Genomic DNA, 25,114 nt, shown 5'->3' on the forward strand with positions numbered 1-25,114 from the left:
TGTGTAGCCGCCCTCAATAGGACAATATCTCAGTTTATTCTCAGTTCTCAGAAATTAGCAACAAACTTCCTTGGCCTATCTGCTGTGTGTGGGTAATTGTCCTGTCCATCTCAGTTTCATTCTCATTGTAATCATAATTATGTCTTTCACTCAAGTCTGTCCTTTGATCTGTTTGTTTGTTTTCCTGTCTATCATTGTAATTCATAATGTTTATTTTTTCTTCATGCATTGAGTAATGTTCCATTTTTATTTTTATTGAACCTCACACTGCAGTGCTCAGTTATGTCTTGTAAGGTTTCTCTTAATTTATTTTCTAGTAGCTAAATCCTCAGAATAGATGTTGTTGGAAATATTTGCAGGCTTTACTGACAGATTCACTGATTATACTCACACATGATGAAATTTAAGTCAGTAGATCATCATTGGTTGGCACTTACTTTTTGAAAACATCTTTTTATTTTGTTTTATTTTATTTATGTGTGTATTCCATAGAACCTTTTATGCCTATGGGACACTAAGGTTTGGAATGAGTCAAAGTATATATAAATGTAAATTATATAGAACATATAACAATGGAAAGTACAGTTAATCCACAAAAATAGTAGCAGAGATAATAAAAACATTAAATTAAAATAAAAGCTGAAGCAAAGTGAAAAAGGGACATAGTACAAGGATGAGCAAATGTTGCACACCAATATGTAACAAAGAAACAATAAAAATATATGAGATAAGAGGTCTACACATCTCTGTTACATAATGCATCTAGTGAATAAAAATTTTTATCAAGTAAATACATCTTAATTTTACTTTTAAATATTGTGCTGTTACTACATAGACCTTTGGTGTTATTTTACAGTGAATTAAATATCTCAATACTGGAATACCATACATCTTTCTGTACCCAGATTAGAGTTTTGAAAGCGCAATGGAGGTCAACCTTTCTTTTTTTATTGTGATCATGATACTTTTCACTGGTTTCATAGTGCAAAGGATCATCAGTCATGATGCTCATAATGAAGTAAACATACTGGGAAGTGGTGGCAAGTTTCCCAAATTTCTTAAAAAGTAACAGTAGGTTGACAATCTGCCTATTGGCCTCTGTCTCAGGTTCTTCAACCGACGTTCACCTGATGATTTTCATGACGTTTCACCAGCATGAGTGGCTGACATTGTCAAAGCTTCACCCCCCACTACCGATGGTGAACAGGAGCTGAGCTCATGGTCGCAGACTATATGTACCTGGCGCACCAACGTCCGAGGGCTTCTCCGCGGTCATTGCCAGTGCAGTTCTCCTCTTGCTACCTGCGACGGTCGTTCGCTGCAGTACGGGAAGCCAGGATCCATTTACCTTAAGGCTTTCCTCTTTCTTGTTGAAACTATTTGCATGTTCAACAAGAAAGAGGAAAGCTTTAAGGTAAACAGATCCTGGCTTCCCGTACTGCCGTGAACGACTGTCACAGGTAGCAAGAGGAGAACTGCACTGGAAATTACCACGGAGAAGCCCTTGGACGTTGGCGCACCAGGTACATTTAGTCTGCGGCCATGAGCTCAGCACCAGTTCACCATTGGCAATGGGGGGTGAAGCTTTGACAATGCCAGCCACTTGTGCTGGCAAAACATCAGTAAAATCATCAGATGAATGTAGGTCAAAGAACCCAAGACAGAATCCAATAGGCAGTCTGTCAACAAGTGGCCATGAAAGCCTTAACAATTTTGTGTAACAGTAGGTTCTTTGGAGAATCAGATAACATATTTCTGCAAAAAGAAAATTTTCTTTGATGTAGGTGAACTGCCCCAGAACATAATTCCAAAGACATAATGGTGTGAAAGTACTCAAAATAAGTGGGCTTTTTGACACTGATGTCTTCAAGATGTGAGACTGACCTAAAGGCAAAAGTATCAGAAGTCAATCTTTTTATGATCTGGAATTTATGATCTGCTATTGATGTGGTGGGCTACAAAATTGGTGCAGTATACCCTTTGTATTTGCTGACTGTCGTGTACAATAGGCTTCTGCTGTGAGATTTCTTTAATCAGAATTGAACAGGATATGATTAGTTTTGCTCTGATTTACCAACAGTGAGTTTACTTTGAATCAGGTTAAGAGATCTGAGAGTAATTTGTTGCCATCAGCCTCTAGACTGGTGGAATGTTTGTTGTTTATCACAGTGCTAGATCATCAGTAAATGTAGTGAACTTACAAGTTTTGTATGACAAGGATAAGTCATTTATATACTGTATTTACCCAAGTATAAGATGACCCTGGATGTAAGACAGCTACCCTCCCTTTTAGGAGGCTCCTTGAGAAAAAAATTAACATATTCTGACTAATCAAAATCACGGGCTGTTTTACTGGCATAAAGTATCTGCCAAAAAGTTAACATTATACATATTCCAAACTTATGGCATTTATTGATTGTCTACATTTTGATAATTCTAGGAAAAATAAAATAAACAAAAAGAAATGGTTTACATTAATTTTCGGACCATTTTCTTTTCTATTTTTTATATACTAACCATATTGTCTATGGTATCACTATTTTTAATCCTCATTGCCATTGTCATAATAGCACTGCTGTGAAATTTATACCCTTGTTGTCACAAATATTTGGCTGATTCTTCCCGCTGTGTTGCTATTTCTGTGGTTGTCATTACAGTGGGCTTGAGAAAACAGAAGTTTTTTTCTGAATATGTACTGGATTTCACCTGTATATTGATGTGAGAATATTACAACATCCCTTGCTTCCAAACATATTGCCTGCCCAACACTCTTTCACTGGCTGCTCAGAACCAGCTTACACATCCCCCTTTCATTACCATTGTACTTCACAATGAGCACCAACAATGCTGCAGCAAGAAACATGCAAGTACACTACTGACCTCTATCTAGACTTTTACTGTCTCCTGCCAAAATGAATACTGTTGTTGAGTGTTTGTCCAATTTTAAAGTCAGTTAAATTCTGTCTACAAATGGAGTCAGGCAAACCACAGTTTAAACATGTTGGATATTTATAAAAAGTCAAAGTATGTGATATGGATTTCCACAGTTGGCATCATAACAAAATTCGCTGCTCACTCACCGCTCCCCTCCCTGAAATAGTCCTAGCTCTCTGCCAAGCAGGTGTCACTGTTCCTGTTCCAACTATTGCATAGTGCTGAGTTTGAGCAGATGTGAAAAACAGACTGCAATATCTGCTAGTGTGTGGGTCATATGTAACAACACAAACTAATCCGTAATTAAAAGATCACAATTATGATTCAGTCCCATTCTTGAACTTTCACTCATACCATGATCTAGTGAAGTCTGTTGGTGCTATCTCTATGATGGGTCTTGCCGCTGTAATTTGTTCTCATGATAACAGTTACAGTCAGTTTCATGTGATTTATTTCCTTTGTTAGACATTCCATTCTGGATTAATTTTCCTTCTTGTTTCAATTGAATGTCACCATCATGTTCTAAATTTGATTAAAAGCTGATAATGTTTTTACCCAGTATTCTAATATGTAAACAATAACCAAATTTCTCATTTGCAATCCACTCAGTAAATCACTACAGTCTTTCATAACCAAATAAAGTATTGATGTTGGTTCTGAATCAACTAATGTTTTTTGAAGGACAATATTTCCGTATTCGAATGTTACCTTTACTTAAAAAGCAGCATTAAATTTTCTATGCGATATCCATACATGTAAGAAAACATCTATTGTGAACCTTTTTGCATACAACAGAAGTTTGCAAGATGATATAATTTAATACTATTTCCTCCTGTGTTTCACAGAATTGTCAAATTTTGATCAGAACAATTGATTGTTGTTGTGGCTAGTTTATAGTTTCTCACATACCTCTTTACACTAGCCCTACGTAATTTTGTGTCATGCAATTGGTTAAGCCATGTTGATACTGTATGAAGCACTTTGGTGTGTTAGGTAATCTCAAACCTGCTGTAATGTGAGTATCATTTGCCGAGCCTTACCCTTCTGAATTCTTTAAAATAAACTTGCATGTGATCTCAGTAGCCAAAGTTTCCTCTCTAAATGTGAGATGACCCCTATAAATGTAAGACCATCCCTATATAATCTATTAAACAACATAAAAATGTTGATCTCAGCAGCAATAGTTTAATCTGTGAATATAAGGTGATCTTGATTTTTTTGAATGAGGAGTTTAGAAAAAAACCTTATCTTATATTCAGGTAATACAATACGTGAGAAACAGCAATAGATGAAGGACAGATCATTAAGAGACTCCATGGAGTGCAGTGCCCCACTTGGTCTCTATCCCATTATCCACTTTGCTGATCTCACCCAAAAGTACCTTCTGTTTCCTGTCTTGGAGGTTGTATTTTTCAAAAATTCCATTATAAATAACCTATCTAACAGCAAACTGTAATACTTACTGTAACACTTTCTTAGTAACTAAGCTTAACAGGTCATTGATTTCCAATAGAATTCCTTGGAAGAGAGTCCACAGCGTTCCTACAAAAACCTAGATTATCATGGTCTGAGTCATATTGTGAAACATTTATATTACAGTCAACTTATATCTCACATAAGATCAAAGGAAGGCAATACAAAATACTTTATTGCATGTAGAGAATCAAATGTGAGATGATAAACAAAAACACTTATGTTTCTTACTTTCTCTCTCCTTTATTTTATTCATTAAAGTCTCTGTGTGTAGGTTCTCTTTGGTATGCTTGGTGGAGCATTCAATATGGGAATGGGGCTGCCCCACCTTGAAGCATTTAGTGTTGCATGTGGTGCTGCAGCTGCTGTGTTCTCTGTCATCGAGAGAGTTCCTCAGATTGACAGCCTTAGTGAGTCTGGCAAAAGACCAAATAGTGTTGTGGGAGATATACAACTCACTGATGTTCACTTCCAATACCCGTCTAGACCAGATGTTCCAGTAAGTATTAATCATTTCAGTTATTCTCTTCTCTTGAATCCACAATTGGTTTGTAAAGATATCACTCACTTTCACAAGTTAATATGAGTTCTTATCCACAAGTGATTTTGTTTGGAAAGTAAGAGAGAAACACCACTCAACAATAAAAGACCATTCAAAAAGTGTAGAAATTTTTTGTAGCTTGTGGGGAAATATTGTATTTGGCTTTCAATGCAATGCAAGACTATTACCAGTAGGAAGGATTTTTTTTCTGGAGTGCATAAGACCCAAAAAACTGCACAAATTTCTAACAACACACATGGTCCCAGGATGAACAAATGTCATTTTGTCAGTATACACTAATCAAACAAATGAGTCTCCACATTAAAATTAGTAAGAGCTGACATCTTCAGATGATTTCTGAAACCTTTATAAAAAGAATTTATAAAGTTGTTTAATTGTCTTGATCACAATGATACATTACTTTGCAATTTATCACTAGTTTTAGTTGCTAGACAGCCATTTTCAGATCTGTAAAAATAACAATAAACAGAACATTGGCCTTAAGTTAACGTTAGTTTTGCAATCTTTAGGAAAATACATTATTTCAGACCAGTAAGTAGGTTTTCACCACTTCACGTGTATTATTCTGAAACACCGTAGTATATATCTTAAAGACTGTAAAATTCATCCTAACTTAAATATAATTTTATGGTTACTGCTATGGAAGCCTAGTAACTGAAATTAGTAATCATTTGTAAAGTAATGTATTATTGAGGTTTAGAAACGTGTTGTGATTTCATTAAAAAATATAAAAGTTTAAGTAATGCACAAGAGTTTCCTGATTTGAGCTACAAGATTTATTACTTCTAGGGAAAGATGATTTGACGTCAGCTGCTCACCACTTACAAATATGACCCAGGAAATGAAATTGTTCTCTGACAGGTGGCTAATTGAAAAGTTGGCATAATAACAAAACAAGAAAATGTAATGTGATGTGGTGTTCGAGACCACTTTTATACATTAACACAAATAAAATAATAGAAACATACATGTTGTAGAGATACACCAGAATGTCAGTTTTCAGGTATTAATGAACCAACTACAGGGCCCTAATAATGCAGAAAGTTAATATTAGACTGCAGTTCACTGGAGAAATTCTAAAACATATAGCTTATGTTAAATCAGTTTACTTACCATCTACTATATTAGCCAAACTATGCTTGAAAAATGTTTGTTTGTCTGCAATTCCTTATCATTACCAAACCACAAAAATGAATGAGACTGAATGAAGTCATGAAACACATGTTTTGTTTGACTCAAGTATGTTACTTGTACCTCACAGAAGAAAATGTAGGTATGGTATGAAGCACCATCAAGAGACCAACTCATGAAATTTAGAAACTTTCTGAGAGGAATGTAAGTGGATATGATAAATTGATGTATTGCTTTGTCCTAAAGTGCATGTTATGACTGCTTGTATTGCAGTGCAGTTCTTTGGAGAACTAATGTTTAAACACAATAATTTTGATGGCAACATCTTTACTGAAATTACTGAATGTTTGATGGGTCTTATGGTAACACTTAAACAAAAATATGTGTCTTTCTGTGTAGGTATTAGATATGAAAAACATTTTATAGAAATTAACATAATGAATTCATTCATTTTCCTTTAGTTTTTCTTTCACTAGCAGGGCATTTTACACCAAAGCTCTGAATGCAGATATGTTACAAACAATGTTTCAAGAGTCACTTTTTACCAATATCTTTCTTTTCAGGTCCTTCAGGGATTAAATCTCAGAATCAAACATGGAGAAACAGTTGCATTAGTTGGTAGCTCAGGATGTGGAAAATCAACTGTTATCCAACTTATTCAGCGATTATATGATCCTGTCCAAGGAAAGGTATGTTCATAACTTGTAGAATTTTTCATACACTGTGAGCACAAATGCACAACATAATATCTCTTACAGTTGGCTGTACTGCATATGTTTCTCAGTTTTGAAATATATGGTCTCTTAGTTCTGAATTGATAGGGAATAAGGTACTGTGTTTATCACTTCACATAATCGAAGCTACATGTATAAATGATGAGTAAAGTCTGTTATAAATTTAAGAAAATTTCACCGAACAAAATGATAGTATTTGGCGTGGTTTCATAAATATGCCACAAATTCACACCTGTATCTTGGAATATATTGTTCGGTTAACTAAGGTCTTCAACAAAGAATATTAAAACATTTGTTGCGTTTAGATATATTAAAATGTACATACATAAAGGGTTCTTATGAAGTACTTAGCAGGTGTTTATTATTCATACTTTCAAATATAAAAAATATGGAAGTTACATTAGATCTACTACTTGGAAAGGCACTCGATTTACTTAGCCATTACATGAGCTAACTTGCCCACATGACAATGTGCAGTCATGTTCAAATTCAAAATAGCATGCATTTTTGCATCGCAGTGTGATCACAAAAAGTGTTTGTAGAAAATACCTACTCAGGAAGCCATGACAACTTGTTGGTAATGGCGTTACTTTCGCTGACCATGAGAATGAGAAAGGTGTGATAGCGCTGAAAGAGAAAGCTATGGAGGATGCAAGCAAATGTTAACAAGCACAAATTAAGTACATCAGTGATATACAAATTACAGGAGAGGGACACAATGCCGAGTGCAGTAGGATTCAGATATCAGACTAAACCAGAATAAGTAAAATGCACACAATAAATATTTCATTAATGATACAAACAAATGTTCTGTTAGACAGCAATTTCCATAATATTGTGAACAATACAAGGAAGTACCGTCTTTGCAAAGACTTCACAGCATTTGTTGCATAGTACTAGAATTCCAGAACAGCAAGGAAACTGAGTTTAAAAGATGTCAGAATGAATGAGTCAGTATGTTAAGATGAAATAACAAACCTGCAAAAAGAGCATACTACATAAGATTTTTATGAAAATTGAAGCATCAGAACTAAAGCAGCCAGTAGTTTATTTAGAGAAACCATTGATTTGTTCACTTTACACTGTGAATAAATGTTGCAAAGTGATGTTTGTCAAGAGCATTGTCAAACAACAGTGTTGCTCAAAATTTCATTGTTTTGAATGCAGTGTTTTGTTTTGTATTCACTTCTTCTCCACATAACATGAAAACGTCAGAGTAACACATAGGAATGGAGAGATAAACCTTAATAATGTGTGGAGACATGGACAGCTGAATTTTTGGCATTAATTAAAGAGCAACAGCCCTTCCTGACTCTTTCACTGACAAAATTCTGCTAGAAGATGATTCCCTCCTATTTCTGCCTTCTGCCATACCATCTAGACCTAAATCTTATAGGACTGGTTAGGAATCGTGCAAAGAATAAGATTCCATGTTGTAATACATCAAGCGTCTTGCTCTCTAACCCCACCCCCACCCCCTCCCGTCCCCCCAAAAAAGAAAGATAGTTGTTTCTTTTGTTGCTGATAGAAGAATGTTAGTGTATGTTCACCTGGTGCAAACTTTTTGATGTATGAGGGTGTTGAAAAATAATACCTTCAAATTTTGGATTCTGTTCTCAATATAGATTGAGATATTACATGTCATATATATTACTCAGTCAACTTTCCTACTTCACTGATGCAAGTTTTAAAATGGTGGTGTGTAATGTAACTATGCCAATGAGTTTCTAACTGCAGAAAGCATGCCAATTGAAATTCATAGAAGAATGAAAGCTGTCTATTTGCTGATTGTATCAACATCATTAATGTGAGCTATTGGGTTTTTCATGCTGTTAATTAATTTATTTATTTGATTAGCCATCCGTAGACATTTTGCAATGTATGGATGTTGTCAGTTTGGATACAGAGATTTTTGCAGATACATTGACACTTTTATATGCATTTACAGAGTATACAAATACAATGACATTTATCACTTAAATTACATTCAAACAATTAAATATTCACTTATTGTTTAGAAACAGTGTTCCTGAAAATATAGTTTAAGGGTTTTTCTGTAACAGTACATGTTGTTAATTTCTTTGATGTCCTGTGCAGCTTGTTATACATTTACAGAATATACAATACAATGTCATTATGTCACTTAAATTACATTCAAACATTTAAATATTCACTTACTGTGTAAAAACAGTGTTCCTGAAAATACAGTTTAAGAGTTTTTCTGAAACAGTACATGCTGTTAATTTCTTTGATTTCCTGTGGCAGCTTGTTATACAATTTTACACCCTGATACAAGAAACTTTTTTGGGTCTTATGCTTATTTCTCCTATCTAGATGAAGGCAGTGGCTTGTTCTTGTGCTATAGCTGTGTAAAATGCTGTTTGTACTATAATTCACTATATTTTTCTTTATATATACTATAGTGTGGAACATAAATAAACAGGGAACAGTTAGAATACCAAGTATTTTGAATAGTTCTCTGCAGTGAGCCCACTTACTGCTTTTAGTTATAATTCTCACTGCTCTCTTCTGCACTTTAAAAACTGTTTGTAGGTTGAGTACATTATTTCCCCAGAAAATTATCCCATAGCTTATGACTGAATGTACATAGCTAAAATATACAGTTCTTAGACATTCATCGCTGCATACTGAGGAGAGAACTCTAAGTGCGTAACACGTTGTAGATATCTTCTTTGTGAGTTTTTTAACATGTTCACTCCACCTAAGCTGGCTGTCAATATGCAACCCTAGGAATTTTGTGGTGGGCACTTCGTCTTCAGAGGTGTTATGTAGCTTTAACTTTAGGGGACTGTTTTTTCTGTTTATTCTAAAGCGTATGCTATTTGTTTTCTTAATATTTAAGGTCACTTTATTCTCTGTAGACCATTTGTAGACATCTTTCATCCAGTGCTTCTAAAACCACTTTAGTGAAATGTGCTATTGCCATTTCTGTATCTCTGCCGGGTCTGAAACCAAATTGGTCATTTGAAAGAAGGTTGTATTTGTTTAGATAGCTCATAAGTCTGTTCTTCATTATGGACTCTATTATTTTGGAAAATGATGACAGTAGGGCAATTGGCCTGTAGTTCTCAATGTTTTCTACATCATCTTTTTTGTGTAGAGGTAAAATTTTTGCATGTTTCAGATAATCAGGGAAACAACCGGCTTTGAAAGATTCATTTATGATATTGGTTAGGGGGGCTTTGATACTATTTATGCATTTTTTCAGCACAGACATTGGAATTTCATCTAAACCTGCTGAATTTTTGCTCTTTAATTTCCTTACCACATTACATACTTCTTCCTCAGTAGTGGGTAGCAATACCATTGAATTTGATGTATATTCCCGTGTTCGTGGATTATGAGATTTTGAAAAATTTTCCTGTAACTTTGTAGCTATACTACTAAAGTAAGAATTAACAAAGTTTGCTAGTTCTTTTGGGGTACTTGTTAGGTTTTCTTTGTTCCTGATTTGGGTGTTTATTTGCCTTTGTGTTGCAGTTCCTGTCTCTTGTTTCACTATAGTCCATGTAGCTTTACTTTTATTTTTAGCTAGATTTATTAGTCTATCATTGGCCTTTTTTTTTGCAACATTGAGCACCTTCCTATAGATTTTTTTTGTAGTTTCTGTAGTAATGAAGAAAATCTGGATCACTGTTGTTGTTTTTTATAGAGTTTAGGTATTTAAAAGTTTGGGCAGATTTTCTAATTCCTGTGGTAATCCACTTATTTTTGGTGGATGTTCTAGTAGAACTTAGTGCTTAATGAAGGAAATGGTGGAGTTAATCTCAACATGTGTAACAGAGCTCAGATTGGACCACCGTGAATGGCAACCAACGAGACTCATCAGAACTGGGTTGTTGATCTCATCAGAAAAAGTAATGGGATAACACAGACACAGCTCTCAAGTAAGTTTGGCATGTAACAAGAGCATGTACAGACCATCATTGCACAACTGTAATACAGACAACTGTGTGCCTAGTGGGTGCTCGAATACTCATTCCAAATGTGAAACAGAGGCTATAGGACATACGTCAACAATTTCTTTTGCATTTTGAGCGTGAGTGTGATGGGTTATTTAAAAACATTGAAAAAGGTGATGAAAGTTGGGTTCACCAATCTGACCCCCCCAAAAAAGAGCATCAATGGAGTTCCACCATAAATGATCTCTCTTACCAAAACAGTTCAAGACAATACCTTCAGAAGGCAAAGTGATGCCCAAAGTGTTCTGGGATTTCGAGGTTTGGTGCAATTGGAATTGATGCCTAGAGACACCACCATAAACTTTGCAAGGTACTGCGAGACTCTCAGAAAACTGAAAGCATGAATTTGAAGAGTTTTTCCATGCATGGAACACCCTCTGCTTCAGCATGACAGTGCCAGACTACACATGACCACTGTGACAACTGCAACAATCCGATGCCTTGAGTTCACTATCATCAATCGCCTTCCATACAGTCCTGATTTTACACCATCCAATTTTCATCTGTTTCCAAAATTTAAAGAATACCTTTGGGAACTTCATTTAGATAGTGATGAAGTGGTGCAAGCGGAGCAGAGGTTGTGACTCCCTCACCAAAGTCAAACATTCTGTAGTGATGTTGTCAGCAAACTGGTGTCTTGTTGGGAGAAATTTGTTCATCTCTGGGGTGACTACATTGAGAAATTAATATATAGACTGAATAATAAAGATGTAGTATGCTAAAGATATTTGTTTTATTTGAAAAGCATTGAGAGTTTTCACGTAAAAAATTCAGTCATTGCTTTTCAGCAGGCTCACGTAAAATACTACTTCAGTGACATGCAAATCACTTTCATTGCTTTTATATTTGAGCAGCTCTTCTATTGGCCTCACAAGGCTGAGGTGACCTACTTCTATAACTTTCTATTACAGAAAAAATTGATGTTGTCATTGAAAACTGAACCAAGAACCTGTGCATCACTAGCCATTATGCTATTAATTTGCTTATAGTATTTTGACATTAGGTTTTAGTGTTTATGACATTATAAAACTAGAAAGACAAAGGAAGTGTGCGATGACTGCTGTAGGAGAGATACTTTCACAGACAAGGAAATTGAAAATGTTACAAAATCTGTAGGCATAGATTGAAACAAAGAGTTGGCATTAATATCCACTACTGAAACAGCAGATGATGAATCAGCATACACAACTGTTTAAAATATTGACATTATTGGAAAACCTGAAACTTCGCTTATCTCAGACACAGTTTTTATTGATGAAAATTGCTTATGATTTTGGTATTACATAATTTTCAAAGGCAAATTTTAAAAATATCTCGTTATCCAGTGTGAACCATAGTCAAGTGGTTTACAGCAAATGGTGAGGCTCAATGTACCCATATGTCAATTTGCAAACATTATTTTAGCATGAAGATTTTGTTATATTTTTAAAGTTTCCTTTGAAAATAATGTAAAATCAACATGCATGTGGCAGTTAAAAAGTCCTGTGAAGTTAAGTCTAGTGAACATTCAATCCATTTCATATTTACTGAACAACTGATTAGACAGTCTCCAAATGTCTTGTTAAAAAGGTTTATAATTACCTGTGCAAACTGGGCTGGACATCCCTCATGTTGGTGCCATATCAATTACTTCCAGTTCAGTGGGAACTTTCAGTAATTGTGATGCCATATGTTTTAGAAAATATAGGTATTTGTGGCAGTTTACAGTCACATGAAAACAAAAGCGACCAATTAAATGATTCTTGAAAAATCCAGCCACACATTGATAGACAAAAGTTATTTATCTACTTCTCTTGTCTAGCAAGGATTTCCAACTGACCATAAGAGAATATTACAAAGATTGATTAATATTACAAAGATTGATTTGAACTTGGTCCGTAAACGATGTTTCAAGCATAAATAAAATCTTGCATATAAAGGATGCATCATTTTGCAGTTTTTGTAGTCATCATTTAGAGAATCATAGCCAACTTCAAATGCCACTGCCGTGTAACTTTTGACAGAGCAAAATATGAAAAGGATGAAATATGTGATGTTTAAAGCTTTCCCGGCATACTGATTGTTCCATGAAAACAGCTGAACTCTGCTTGGAATCCTGTTATAGAGAAACTTCGTAGTCGACATAGTTATCTGCCTAAAGATGGAAACCGACCTGATACCGATATGCCAGGCATTCACAGTGGAGAGCGCGAGGCGCAGCACATGGAGCCATTATGAACGCGCATGCTGAGCAGCGCATGCACAATGTCACCTCAGTACGGCTTTAAATAGTGGAGCTCAGCACGTACTCACCAGTACTACTACAGTGGCACTCACCTGAAGATGGCCAGAAGACTCTGCGCCAAAATATCGTGGCAGGACGTTACTGATATCTGGCAGTTCTCCCGTGTTTTTATGGAACAGGATGAAATATGTTGGACTATGGTATTTGCAGAATATTCCTTTAGCTAATCTCAGTCACATATTCAAGCTGCCTCATAGCCATATATGTATTGTGTATTACCAATGATGAAATGTTATCTGTATTTTTCTGATCAGTTGCTGTTCTTTTTCATTGGTGTGCTTTATTTTTCACATTTTCAGTTCATTAATTTTTTAATAATGTTTGTGAAGACAGATTGTTAGGATAGGGCACAATCATGGTACATTGTAGCATGCAAGTGTATTACTACTGCAATAGTTTGATGGTATTTGTCTCAAATGAAAACCATATCCATTCTTTCGAATGTTGCGTACACTGTGAAAGTATGAACAGCTTTGTAAGTAAGTTTTCTGATCACCACAACAGCAGAGCACAGACTGATGGTCTTCAAGTGTGCAGGTAAACTCATGAATCATACCTGAGATAGTTGCTCCCTCACATGTTTTAAAAAAATGTCAGTGTTGTAATTGAGCAGCCACGAATGTCAAAAGTTACATGCATATGTCAGAAAATTTGCCTTCTTGTCCACTGTAACTTAGCAAAAGCCACACTTCAGTATGTTTAGTCGTATTGGATATATTTGGGTTTACACTAAATTTTTAATTCTGCAACTTACTTATATTTGCATTTTTGGAATTGCTCCAGCCTTGCATTGTATCTGATAGTTCTTGTCATATAGCCCCACATTAAATCCTAGATGCAAGCTAGAGTCTGTGTTCTCTTGACAGGAGCTCCACTCTCAGATGCAGTGGAGTCTTCTGTAATTGAGTGGGATGTTGGTGTTTATGATGTTGGTGCTGCTATTGAGTATCATATTGCTGTTACTTGTTGTTATTGCCACTCCTACTGCTGTTCGTACTGCTGTTACTGTCTCTAGTGCTGCATGTGCTATTTCTTTGGTGTTGGTACCACTGCTGTTAGGACTGCTAATGTTTGTACACTTGGTACTGGTGCATTCTCCTTTGCAGTTTTCTCTTCTTGACCAAGCATTTTGGAGGCTGCTCCTGTTCTGTTCATGGTAGATTTATTTATGGTGTGGCTACCTTCAAAATAATAGTCCACTTCACTGGCTTGTAATAATACATTATCATTTTGCTTGCTGAGAGTCTCCACTTTCATTAATTTTTTCACTCAGAAGTGTGTTGCCTTTCTTATTTAGACATGTGCTATGTTTTATGTAATGCATCTCTCAAGAAAGTTTTGACTTTTATGTGTGACATTTGGATTTGGTTTGCAAATTTTCTTGAAGTGTTTGTTAACTGTACTGTCTTCAATATTTACACACAAAGTGGGTATGAGATCATTCTTGTCTGGTATTCCAGCAACAATTTCACTTTACAGAATTATTATTTATTCTGTGACAGAATGTGCAATAATTTGAAATATCCTGGTGGGTTAAAACTGTATACCAGACATAACTCAAATCTGGAACCTCTGCTGTTGTGGATAAGTGCTCTACCAGCTGAGCTAGTCAAGCATGACTCATGACCTACCCTCAAAGCTCTATTTCCACCAGGACCTCTCTTCTATCTTCCAAACTTCACAGAAGTTCTCCTGCATATCTCACATGACTATCTCTCCTGGAACAAAAGGTACTGTTGGGAAATGGCTTACGGTAATCACATCATGGGAAATTGTTTCCATAATGAATTTTCCTTCTGCAGTGAACTGTATGCTGATGTGAAATGTCCTGGCAGATTAAAACATAGTCCTACTCTGAGAAACTAATTATGTATTTCTGTTCAGCAAAGACTACCTTAAACGAAAATAATTAAGAAAAAATAAATGTTGAGAAAGAAATTTCTATCAAAAAGAAATCTGTGTTACGTTAATAAAACTAAAATTAAACAATTCCTTTTGTTTTATTCATATGTATCATGAGGTGTTATACATTCCATGAACAAGACATTAATGTTCCTCACACAAATAACACTAAAACTAGGCCACTGTAAACAGGTGACAGAAAAATCAAATGTGAAACAGAACTATAACTAACACTACAGCTGTCAGGTATGTACCATCCAAATACTTAGAAAATGCTTGTTTTTTATAATTCAGATTGGCAATACTTTTGACCATCCAATTAAAGAGGAAACTCATTTTTATTAGTGATAAGAACTAATGATTCTAATCTGTCCCTGACATTCATAATCAATAACTTTATTAATTCTCCCTAATTGCATTTTGGGCATTTTCACTTTATCAGTTCATGTACAATATATTAAGGTTGATTATAAAACTTGGTGATCATGGAGTGTTACAGTAAGGACACGTAGAATTGTTGGTTTTAACAATTGCTATTTAAAATGCTTTGTACATGTGATAAACTAAATATGTTTAACAGTAATATCAAACTATTTTCTACCTTAAAGGTCTTTCTTGATGGAACTGATGTGAAAGAGTTAAATGTGAATTGGTTGAGAAACCAAATAGGAGTTGTTGGCCAAGAACCTGTTCTCTTTGCTACTACAATAGGAGAGAATATTCGATATGGGAGAGAAAATGCAACACAGGATGAAATTGAAATGGCTGCCAAAGAAGCAAATGCACATGATTTCATAACAAAATTACCTCAGGTAAGTTTTATAAGTTGTTTAGTATTTAATACTTTTGTGATGTTACCACTCTTCTGTTTTGACGAGTTTTCCTTGTTAATACAAGTAGATGAAACAGAGAGAGAGAGAGAGAGAGAGAGAGAGAGAGAGAGAGTTTGTGTGTGTGTGTGTGTGTGTGTGTGTGTGTGTGTGTGTGTGCGCGTGTGTGAAGAATGGAAATGCCAAGCAATGGTTCCCTCTGGAGTTCCAAGGGCTATTTGTCAGAGTTTCCTTTATAGCTGATGCACAGCTTGTCTGGTAAGCAGACTGCATGTAAGCTTATGTCTGTGTAAGTAAAACATCTTTGTAATAGAATGAGATAATTTGGTTTTAAAAAATAGTAAAAACAGTTGTAGATGTGGACAGACAAAACAACAAGTGTCTGGAAAATGCTGTGATGTCAACAGTTGCGAAAACAACAGATTGTCATGCACCATAAAGATGATACATTGAGTTGTAGACAGGCACAATGAAAAGACTGTTTCACACTAAGCTTTTGAAGAAAGCATTTTTCAAAAAAGAAAAAAAAATATGCACACATTCACATGAGCAGACATGCCTCACACACACACACACACACACACACACACACACACACACACAACACACAACACACACACACACACACACACATACACATACACATACATGACAACTACTGCTCTTGCCAGATTGCAACTGTTGTATTGAATGTAAGTGCCAATGAGGAGTGGGACAGGGAAGAGGGAGAGACAGTAAAAGATGGCTGGGAGGGAGCACCGTGTGGTAGCACATGCAGGGACTAGAAGGCGGCTGCATAAGATTGCCATGGGCAGTGTTAGGAGGCCGTGTGTATAAGGGGGTTGGGGGAAGCATGAAAGAAGAGGAGCAGAGAAGGGAAAAGACTGTTTGGTGCACTGGCAGAGAGAGTGCACAATGAGGATGAAGAGACATGAATTGAGAGGAGGTTATAGAACAGAGGGGGTGGAAACTGTTGGATGGTGGGCGTGGGGTAGTGGGTTATCATAGGTAGAGGCTGGAATAACTTCAGGAGCAAAGAATGTGTTGTAAGGGTGGCCCCCATCTGTTGTTGTTGTTGTTGTGGTCTTCAGTCCAAAGACTGGTATGATGCAGCTCTCCATGCTACTCTATCCTGTGCAAGCTTCTTCACCTCCCAGTACCTACTGCAACCTACATCCTTCTGAATCTGCTTAGTATATTCATCTCTTGGTCTCCCTCCTTGACTTTTACCCTCCACTCTGCCCTCCAATGCTAAATTGGTGGTCCCATGATGCCTCAGAACATGTCCTACCAACTGATCCCTTCTTCTAGTCAAGGTGTGCCACAAATTTCTCTTCTCCCTAATTCTATTCCATACCTCCTCATTAGTTATGTGATCTACCCATCTAATCTTCAGCATTCTTCTGTAGCATCACATTTGGAAAGCTTCTATTCTCTTCTTGTCCAAACTATTTATCGTCCACGTTTCACTTCCATACATGGCCACACACTATACAAATACTTTCAGAAACGACTTCCCAACACTTAAATCTATATTCGATGTTAACAAATTTCTCTTCTTCAGAAAAACTTTCTTTGCCATTGCCAATCTACATTTTATATCCTCTCTACTTTGACCATCATCAGTTATTTTGCTCCCCAAATAGCAAAACTCATTTACCACTTTAAGTGTCTCATTTCCTAATCTAATACCCTCAGCATCACCTGATTTAATTCAGCTACATTCCAATATCCTCATTTTGCTATTGTTGATGTTCATCTTATATCCTCCTTTCAAGACACTGTTCATTCCGTTCAGCTGCTCTTCCAGGTCCTTTGCTGTCTCTGTCCTTTGTCCATCCATACAGTTCAGAAAAGTTGGTGCTTGAGGGGAGGGCCAAAATGGCCTGGAGTGTTAAGCAGCCATTAAAATCTATCATTATATACGTTCAGCTGCATGTTGTGCCACAGGGTGATCCACTTTGCTCCCGACCAAAGTTTGGCAGAGACCATTCATTGTGATGGACATTTGGTTGGTAATCATACCAATGAAAAAGCTGTGTGGTGATTTCAGATGAGTTGGTATATGACACAGCTGCTTTCACAGGTGACCCACCCTCTGATGGTGTAGAATAAACCTGTAACAGGACTGGATTAGGAAGTTCTGAGTGGTTGGATTGGGCAGGTCTGCCATTTGGGTCTTCCACAGGGATAGAATTCCTGAGTCAAGGGGCTGGGGTTGGGACTGGCATAGGGATGGACAAGGGTATTTTGGATGGTGTGTGAACAATGGAAGACCACTTTAGTAGGGGTGAAAATAGTCTTGGATATGATGTACCTCATTTCAGGGCATGATAATAGATAATCGGAGCTCTGACAAAGGATGTGGTTCAGTTGTTCCAGTCCAGGGTGGTAATGACTGACAAGGAGAGGGCACTCTGTTATAGCTGGTACTTATAGGAGGATTGGGAGTGTGTTTGGAAATGGCACAGGAAATCTTTTTGTGAACTAAGACTGGGGTAAATGCCTGTCTGTGAAGGCCTTGATGAGAGCTTCAGCATATTGGACAAGGGAGTTCTTGTCACTGCACATACACTATCTCTGCATGACCAGGCTATATGGAAGGGTTCTTTGGTGTGGAAGGTATGGCAGCTTTCGAAATTGCAGGTACCAGTGGGGTTTATACACTCTTCATTCTGTATTCACTGGATTCACAAAAGATGAACAAGAGGTACCGAATCACACAGTCCAAGTGTAGTCCAGGTCTGAGGTGGTAGTTGTCATCACAAGGCAGCTGGCGTAAAATGTGGACTCTACAGAGCACCAGTAAGAACTGCCATTCCCGGCGGAGTGCACACTTACATCAGGCATGTTGGCCATACAATCCCTCCATATGATGCGACAATTGCTTTGAGGACATGGCTGCTTTTTGGTGTTTGTCTTGTGGTGACCATTTGCAACTTGCGGTGCCATTAACAATGTGAGTGACAAGTAAGGATTGATTTCAGACAGTTGTGATAACTGCATTTTGCTGTCAAAGTCATCCCGCCTGAAAATGGCAGGAAGGGGCAGAAGCAGTGCAGCATGGCGGTGTTCTGCATGGGAGCTGGGAGAACCATCATAGGGGCTGATTTGGGGACAATCAACATCTCTATGTCAACAATCCCAGGACTGTCAGGAGCAGACACAGCTGTGCACGGAGCAGCCACTGGAGATGGATCCACCTCTACCGGAACTGGAACAGAGACTGATGGGGCCGCTGGTGTCCCCTCCATGACACCTAGGGCCGTGAGGACCTAGCTGGGATGAAGTGGAGCTGGTGGCTGCCCCTGCAGAGTGTGGGTCAGTAAAGCATCTAGGGCTGGGGGTGCTGAGTGCAGTGACCTGGGGCATAGCTGGTTTGGTGGTGCCACATGGTCCCCAGCAGATAACCGATACATCCAGTGACCATGAGAGCTGTGAACTGTATCAGAAACCCAGTGAATGATCGCACCCACAGTGGTGCACTGAGCTGAAACTGGCGACGAGTCTGAGGCAGGAGGGCCAAGGTCATCATGGAGACAGCAGTGTAATAAGAGTCCATATCAGCCACACATGTAACAACTCAGTAGGCCACTTCCCAATGATGGTTGTAGCCTGGACAATAGAAGTAGGCCACTTCCCAGTGATGGTTGTGGCCTAACAGGTGGCTGTAAATAATGTGAGGGCCCCATCCATGGAAACAGAGTGTTCCACGGCCGATGTCTTCTCCTTAAAAGTCTGCACCATCTGTTCCATCTCCCTTTGTATTGCAGGTGAAATGGATTGGTGAGTAGGTGTGATCACTTGGAGCTAACAAAAATGGGCAAACTGTGCAGAAGTAAACTGGCTGTCATTGTTCAAGACAATGATAGACAGGAGACCCTCAATAGCAAAGATGTGAGACAAGGCTTTAATGACATTTGCTGATGTTGTAGAGGGGACTGCGTGGATATAAGGAAACTTGGAGAATGAGTCAACCAGAATAAGCCACAGTTGCTGCAACAAATGGCTGGCAAAGTCTATGTAAAGACTCTCGCAGGGGCCTGCTGGGGCTGGGGCAAAAAAGCCTTGGGGGAAGCTGGCTGCTGGCAGGCTCATGAGGTACAGGACTGAGCTATTGATTCAATATCCCTGTCAATAGCCAGCCAATAGGGGTATCTATGGGCCAGCTGCTTCATAAATAAAACACCCCAATGTAGGAGATCAAGGACCTTTGGAATGTAGTGCTGATTAAATAATTATCTGAGGCCAGTCTTTTTCTATCTGGAGGAGGAGATTGGTCTATCTGGAAGAGGAGTACCCCATCATGTAGGGAGAGGTGGGGCAGGAGATGAAGCATGTCATCGCGGACCGTGGATGTCCTGAGCAATCTCTGTGGTCAACCATGCTTAATCCACTGGACAATAGAATAGTGTGTTGGTTCAACTCATATCTGAGCCACAACCACTAGCACATCAAGGGAGAACTCCTGAAGGGTCAAAACTTGGGATCCAAGCCAGCCGGCAGGCAAGATAGAGCATCGGCATTTGCACAGCAACTGGAAGGTTTGTAGAGGATGTTGTACCTATATGTGGACAGAAACAAAGCTGAGCATCACAGCTTTTATGCTGTTTTGTCTGGGAGTCTGGACCGAGGACCAAACAAGGCGAGTAATAGCTTGTGGCTCATCATCAACTGAAACTTTGTACAGACAGGTATGGAACTTTTTCAGTGTATGGGCAATAGCTAATTTGTCTTTCTTGGTCTGCGAGTAGTTGCGATGAGTGAGCCTGGGTGAGAGTTTTGAAAATGAAAGCAATTGTGTATTCAGAGCCATCCGGGTCTGGTGGGAGAGCACTGCGCTGACTCCGTGCTGTGAGGTATCAGCAGTGACAAGAAGGTGGTTTCCTGCCCTGTACAGGACAAGGCACTGCGCTGATTGCAGAATCTGCTTTAGCACTAAAAATGCCACCTCACTCGTAAGTGACCACATGAAGTGAGACCCCTTTTTACCCAGGGCATTGAGGGGGTTGGTGAGCTTGGCAGCCTGGGGGATAAAATGATTGTAATAGCTAATCTTCCCCAGAAAGAACTGTAGTTCTTTCAGAGTTTAAGGGTAGAACATGTTATCAATGGGTCACATGTGGTCTCTGGTCAGACAGATGCTTTGCTTATACAGGAGGAATCCAAGGTACTCCACTGAGGACTGGAAAACTTGCACTTATTGAGGTTATATTTCTGGCCCTTGGCCAACAAGTAAGAAAAGAAGGAGTAAAAATTCTGGAGGTGCTCAGCTGTAGATTCTCCTGTCACAACGATGTCATCCAAATAATTGACACATGAGGAAACACCTGAATCAGCTGTTCCAAGAAGTGCTGAAAAACAACTGGGGCACTAATGATTCCAAATGGAAGCCAGTTATACTGCTACAAGCAAAGGGAATATTAAGCACTAGCAGGTCACATGAATCTGGATGTAACAGCAGGTGTAAAAATGTCTCTGACTCATCAATCTTTGTGTTACAGTCCCCATTCAGGAGCCTAGAGAACAGTTCCGCTGGTCATAGAATTGGGAAGAAACTACATCAACTGGTCTTTCACAGCCTTAAAATAATTGCACAGTCAGAGAGAGCCATCTAGTTTTTTGATAGTAATGAGGGGAGAAGCCCTATGACTGGAAGAAACAGTGGTGGTCACATTGAGGGTGACCAAGCTGTTCAGTCCCACCTTCACCACATCATCTACATCTACATCTACATCTACATCTACATTTATACTCCGCAAGCCACCCAACGGTGTGTGGCGGAGGGCACTTTACGTGCCACTGTCATAATCTCCCTTTCCTGTTCCAGTCGCGTATGGTTCGCGGGAAGAACGACTGTCTGAAAGCCTCTGTGCGTGCTCTAATCTCTCTAATTTTACATTCGTGATCTCCTCGGGAGGTATAAGTAGGGGGAAGCAATATATTCGATACCTCATCCAGAAACGCACCCTCTCGAAACCTGGCGAGCAAGCTACACCGCGATGCAGAGCGCCTCTCTTGCAGAGTCTGCCACTTGAGTTTGTTAAACATCTCCGTAACGCTATCACGGTTACCAAATAACCCTGTGATGAAACGCGCCGCTCTTCTTTGGATCTTCTCTATCTCCTCCGTCAACCCGATCTGGTACGGATCCCACACTGATGAGCAATACTCAAGTATAGGTCGAACGAGTGTTTTGTAAGCCACCTCCTTTGTTGATGGACTACATTTTCTAAGGACTCTCCCAATGAATCTCAACCTGGTACCCGCCTTACCAACAATTAATTTTATATGATCATTCCACTTCAAATCGTTCCGCACGCATACTCCCAGATATTTTACAGAAGTAACTGCTACCAGTGTTTGTTCCGCTATCATATAATCATACAATAAAGGATCCTTCTTTCTATGTATTCGCAATACATTACATTTGTCTATGTTAAGGGTCAGTTGCCACTCCCTGCACCAAGTGCCTATCTGCTGCAGATCTTCCTGCATTTCGCTACAATTTTCTAATGCTGCAACTTCTCTGTATACTACAGCATCATCCGCGAAAAGCCGCATGGAACTTCCGACACTATCTACTAGGTCATTTATATATATTGTGAAAAGCAATGGTCCCATAACACTCCCCTGTGGCACGCCAGAGGTTACTTTAACGTCTGTAGATGTCTCTCCATTGAGAACAACATGCTGTGTTCTGTTTGCTAAAAACTCTTCAATCCAGCCACACAGCTGGTTTGATATTCCGTAGGCTCTTACTTTGTTTATCAGGCGACAGTGCGGAACTGTATCGAACGCCTTCCGGAAGTCAAGGAAAATGGCATCTACCTGGGAGCCTGTATCTAATATTTTCTGGGTCTCATGAACAAATAAAGCGAGTTGGGTTTCACACGATCGCTGTTTCCGGAATCCATGTTGATTCCTACATAGTAGATTCTGAGTTTCCAAAAACGACATGATACTCGAGCAAAAGACATGTTCTAAAATTCTACAACAGATCGACGTCAGAGAGATAGGTCTATAGTTTTGCGCATCTGCTCGACGACCCTTCTTGAAGACTGGGACTACCTGTGCTCTTTTCCAATCATTTGGAACCTTCTGTTCCTCTAGAGACTTGCGGTACACGGCTGTTAGAAGGGGGGCAAGTTCTTTCGCGTACTCTGTGTAGAATCGAATTGGTATCCCGTCAGGTCCAGTGGACTTTCCTCTGTTGAGTGATTCCAGTTGCTTTTCTATTCCTTGGACACTTATTTCAATGTCAGCCATTTTTTCGTTGGTGCAAGGATTTAGAGAAGGAACTGCAGTGCAGTCTTCCTCTGTGAAACAGCTTTGGAAAAAGGTGTTTAGTATTTCAGCTTTACGCTTGTCATCCTCTGTTTCAATGCCATCATCATCCCGGAGTGTCTGGACATGATGTTTCGAGCCACTTACTGATTTAACGTAAGACCAGAACTTCCTAGGATTTTCTGTCAAGTCGGTACCTAGTATTTTACTTTCGAATTCACTGAACGCTTCACGCATAGCCCTCCTTACGCTAACTTTGACATCGTTTAGCTTCTGTTTGTCTGAGAGGTTTTGGCTGCGTTTAAACTTGGAGTGAAGCTCTCTTTGCTTTCGCAGTAGTTTCCTAACTTTGTTGTTGTTCCACGGTGGGTTTTTCCCGTCCCTCACAGTTTTGCTCGGCACGTACCTGTCTAAAACGCATTTTACGATTGCCTTGAACTTTTTCCATAAACACTCAACATTGTCAGTGTCGGAACAGAAATTTTTGTTTTGATCTGTTAGGTAGTCTGAAATCTGCCTTCTATTACTCTTGCTAAACAGATAAACCTTCCTCCCTTTTTTTATATTCCTATTAACTTCCATATTCAGGGATGCTGCAACGGCCTTATGATCACTGATTCCCTGTTCTGCACTTACAGAGTCGAAAAGTTCGGGTCTGTTTGTTATCAGTAGGTCCAAGATGTTATCTCCACGAGTCGGTTCTCTGTTTAATTGCTCGAGGTAATTTTCGGATAGTGCACTCAGTATAATGTCACTCGATGCTCTGTCCCTACCACCCGTCCTAAACATCTGAGTGTCCCAGTCTATATCTGGTAAATTGAAATCTCCACCTAAGACCATAACATGCTGAGAAAATTTATGTGAAATGTATTCCAAATTTTCTCTCAGTTGTTCTGCCACTAATGCTGCTGAGTCGGGGGGTCGGTAAAAGGAGCCAATTATTAACCTAGCTCGGTTGTTGAGTGTAACCTCCACCCATAATAATTCACAGGAACTATCCACTTCTACTTCACTACAGGATAAACTACTACTAACAGCGACGAACACTCCACCACCGGTTGCATGCAATCTATCCTTTCTAAACACCGTCTGTGCCTTTGTAAAAATTTCGGCAGAATTTATTTCTGGCTTCAGCCAGCTTTCTGTACCTATAACGATTTCAGCTTTGGTGATTTCTATCAGCGCTTGAAGTTCCGGTACTTTACCAACGCAGCTTCGACAGTTTACAATTACAATACCGATTGCTGCTTGGTCCCCGCATGTCCTGACTTTGCCCCGCACCCGTTGAGGCTGTTGCCCTTTCTGCACTTGCCCGAGGCCATCTAACCTAAAAAACCGCCCAGCCCACGCCACACAACCCCTGCTACCCGTGTAGCCGCTTGTTGCGTGTAGTGGACTCCTGACCTATCCAGCGGAACCCAAAACCCCACCACCCTATGGCGCAAGTCGAGGAATCTGCAGCCCACATGGTCGCAGAACCGTCTCAGCCTCTGATTCAGACCCTCCACTCGGCTCTGTACCAAAGGTCCGCAGTCAGTCCTGTCGATGATGCTGCAGATGGTGAGCTCTGCTTTCATCCCGCTAGCGAGACTGGCAGTCTTCACCAAATCAGATAGCCGCCGGAAGCCAGAGAGGATTTCCTGCGATCCATAGCGACACACATCATTGGTGCCGACATGAGCGACCACCTGCAGATGGGTGCACCCTGTACCCTTCATGGCATCCGGAAGGACCCTTTCCACATCTGGAATGACTCCCCCCGGTATGCACACGGAGTGCACTTTGGTTTTCTTCCCCTCCCTTGCTGCCATATCCCTAAGGGGCCCCATTACGCGCCTGACGTTGGAGCTCCCAACTACCAGTAAGCCCACCCTCTGCGACTGCCCGGATCTTGCAGACTGAGGGGCAACCTCTGGAACAGGACAAGCAGCCATGTCAGGCTGAAGATCAGTATCAGCCTGAGACAGAGCCTGAAACCGGTCTGGACATCTGGA

The 25,114-nt window shown here is 39.2% G+C and overlaps 1 protein-coding gene across 3 annotated transcripts in view; it reads left to right on the plus strand.

Moving 5' to 3' along the window:
• LOC126094500 (multidrug resistance protein homolog 49-like) overlaps positions 1 to 25,114 on the plus strand; it is a 365,113-nt gene that overhangs the window by 219,422 nt on the left and 120,577 nt on the right. For all 3 annotated transcript variants that reach the window (XM_049908909.1, XM_049908910.1, XM_049908912.1), the window contains exons 10-12: positions 4,682 to 4,906; positions 6,664 to 6,789; positions 15,612 to 15,815. In XM_049908909.1, the coding sequence (XP_049764866.1) occupies positions 4,682 to 4,906; positions 6,664 to 6,789; positions 15,612 to 15,815 (555 nt within the window). The remainder of the gene's footprint in view (positions 1 to 4,681; positions 4,907 to 6,663; positions 6,790 to 15,611; positions 15,816 to 25,114) is intronic.

Source organism: Schistocerca cancellata, chromosome 8 (assembly GCF_023864275.1).
Source record: "Schistocerca cancellata isolate TAMUIC-IGC-003103 chromosome 8, iqSchCanc2.1, whole genome shotgun sequence".
Taxonomy (NCBI): Eukaryota; Metazoa; Arthropoda; class Insecta; order Orthoptera; family Acrididae; genus Schistocerca; species Schistocerca cancellata.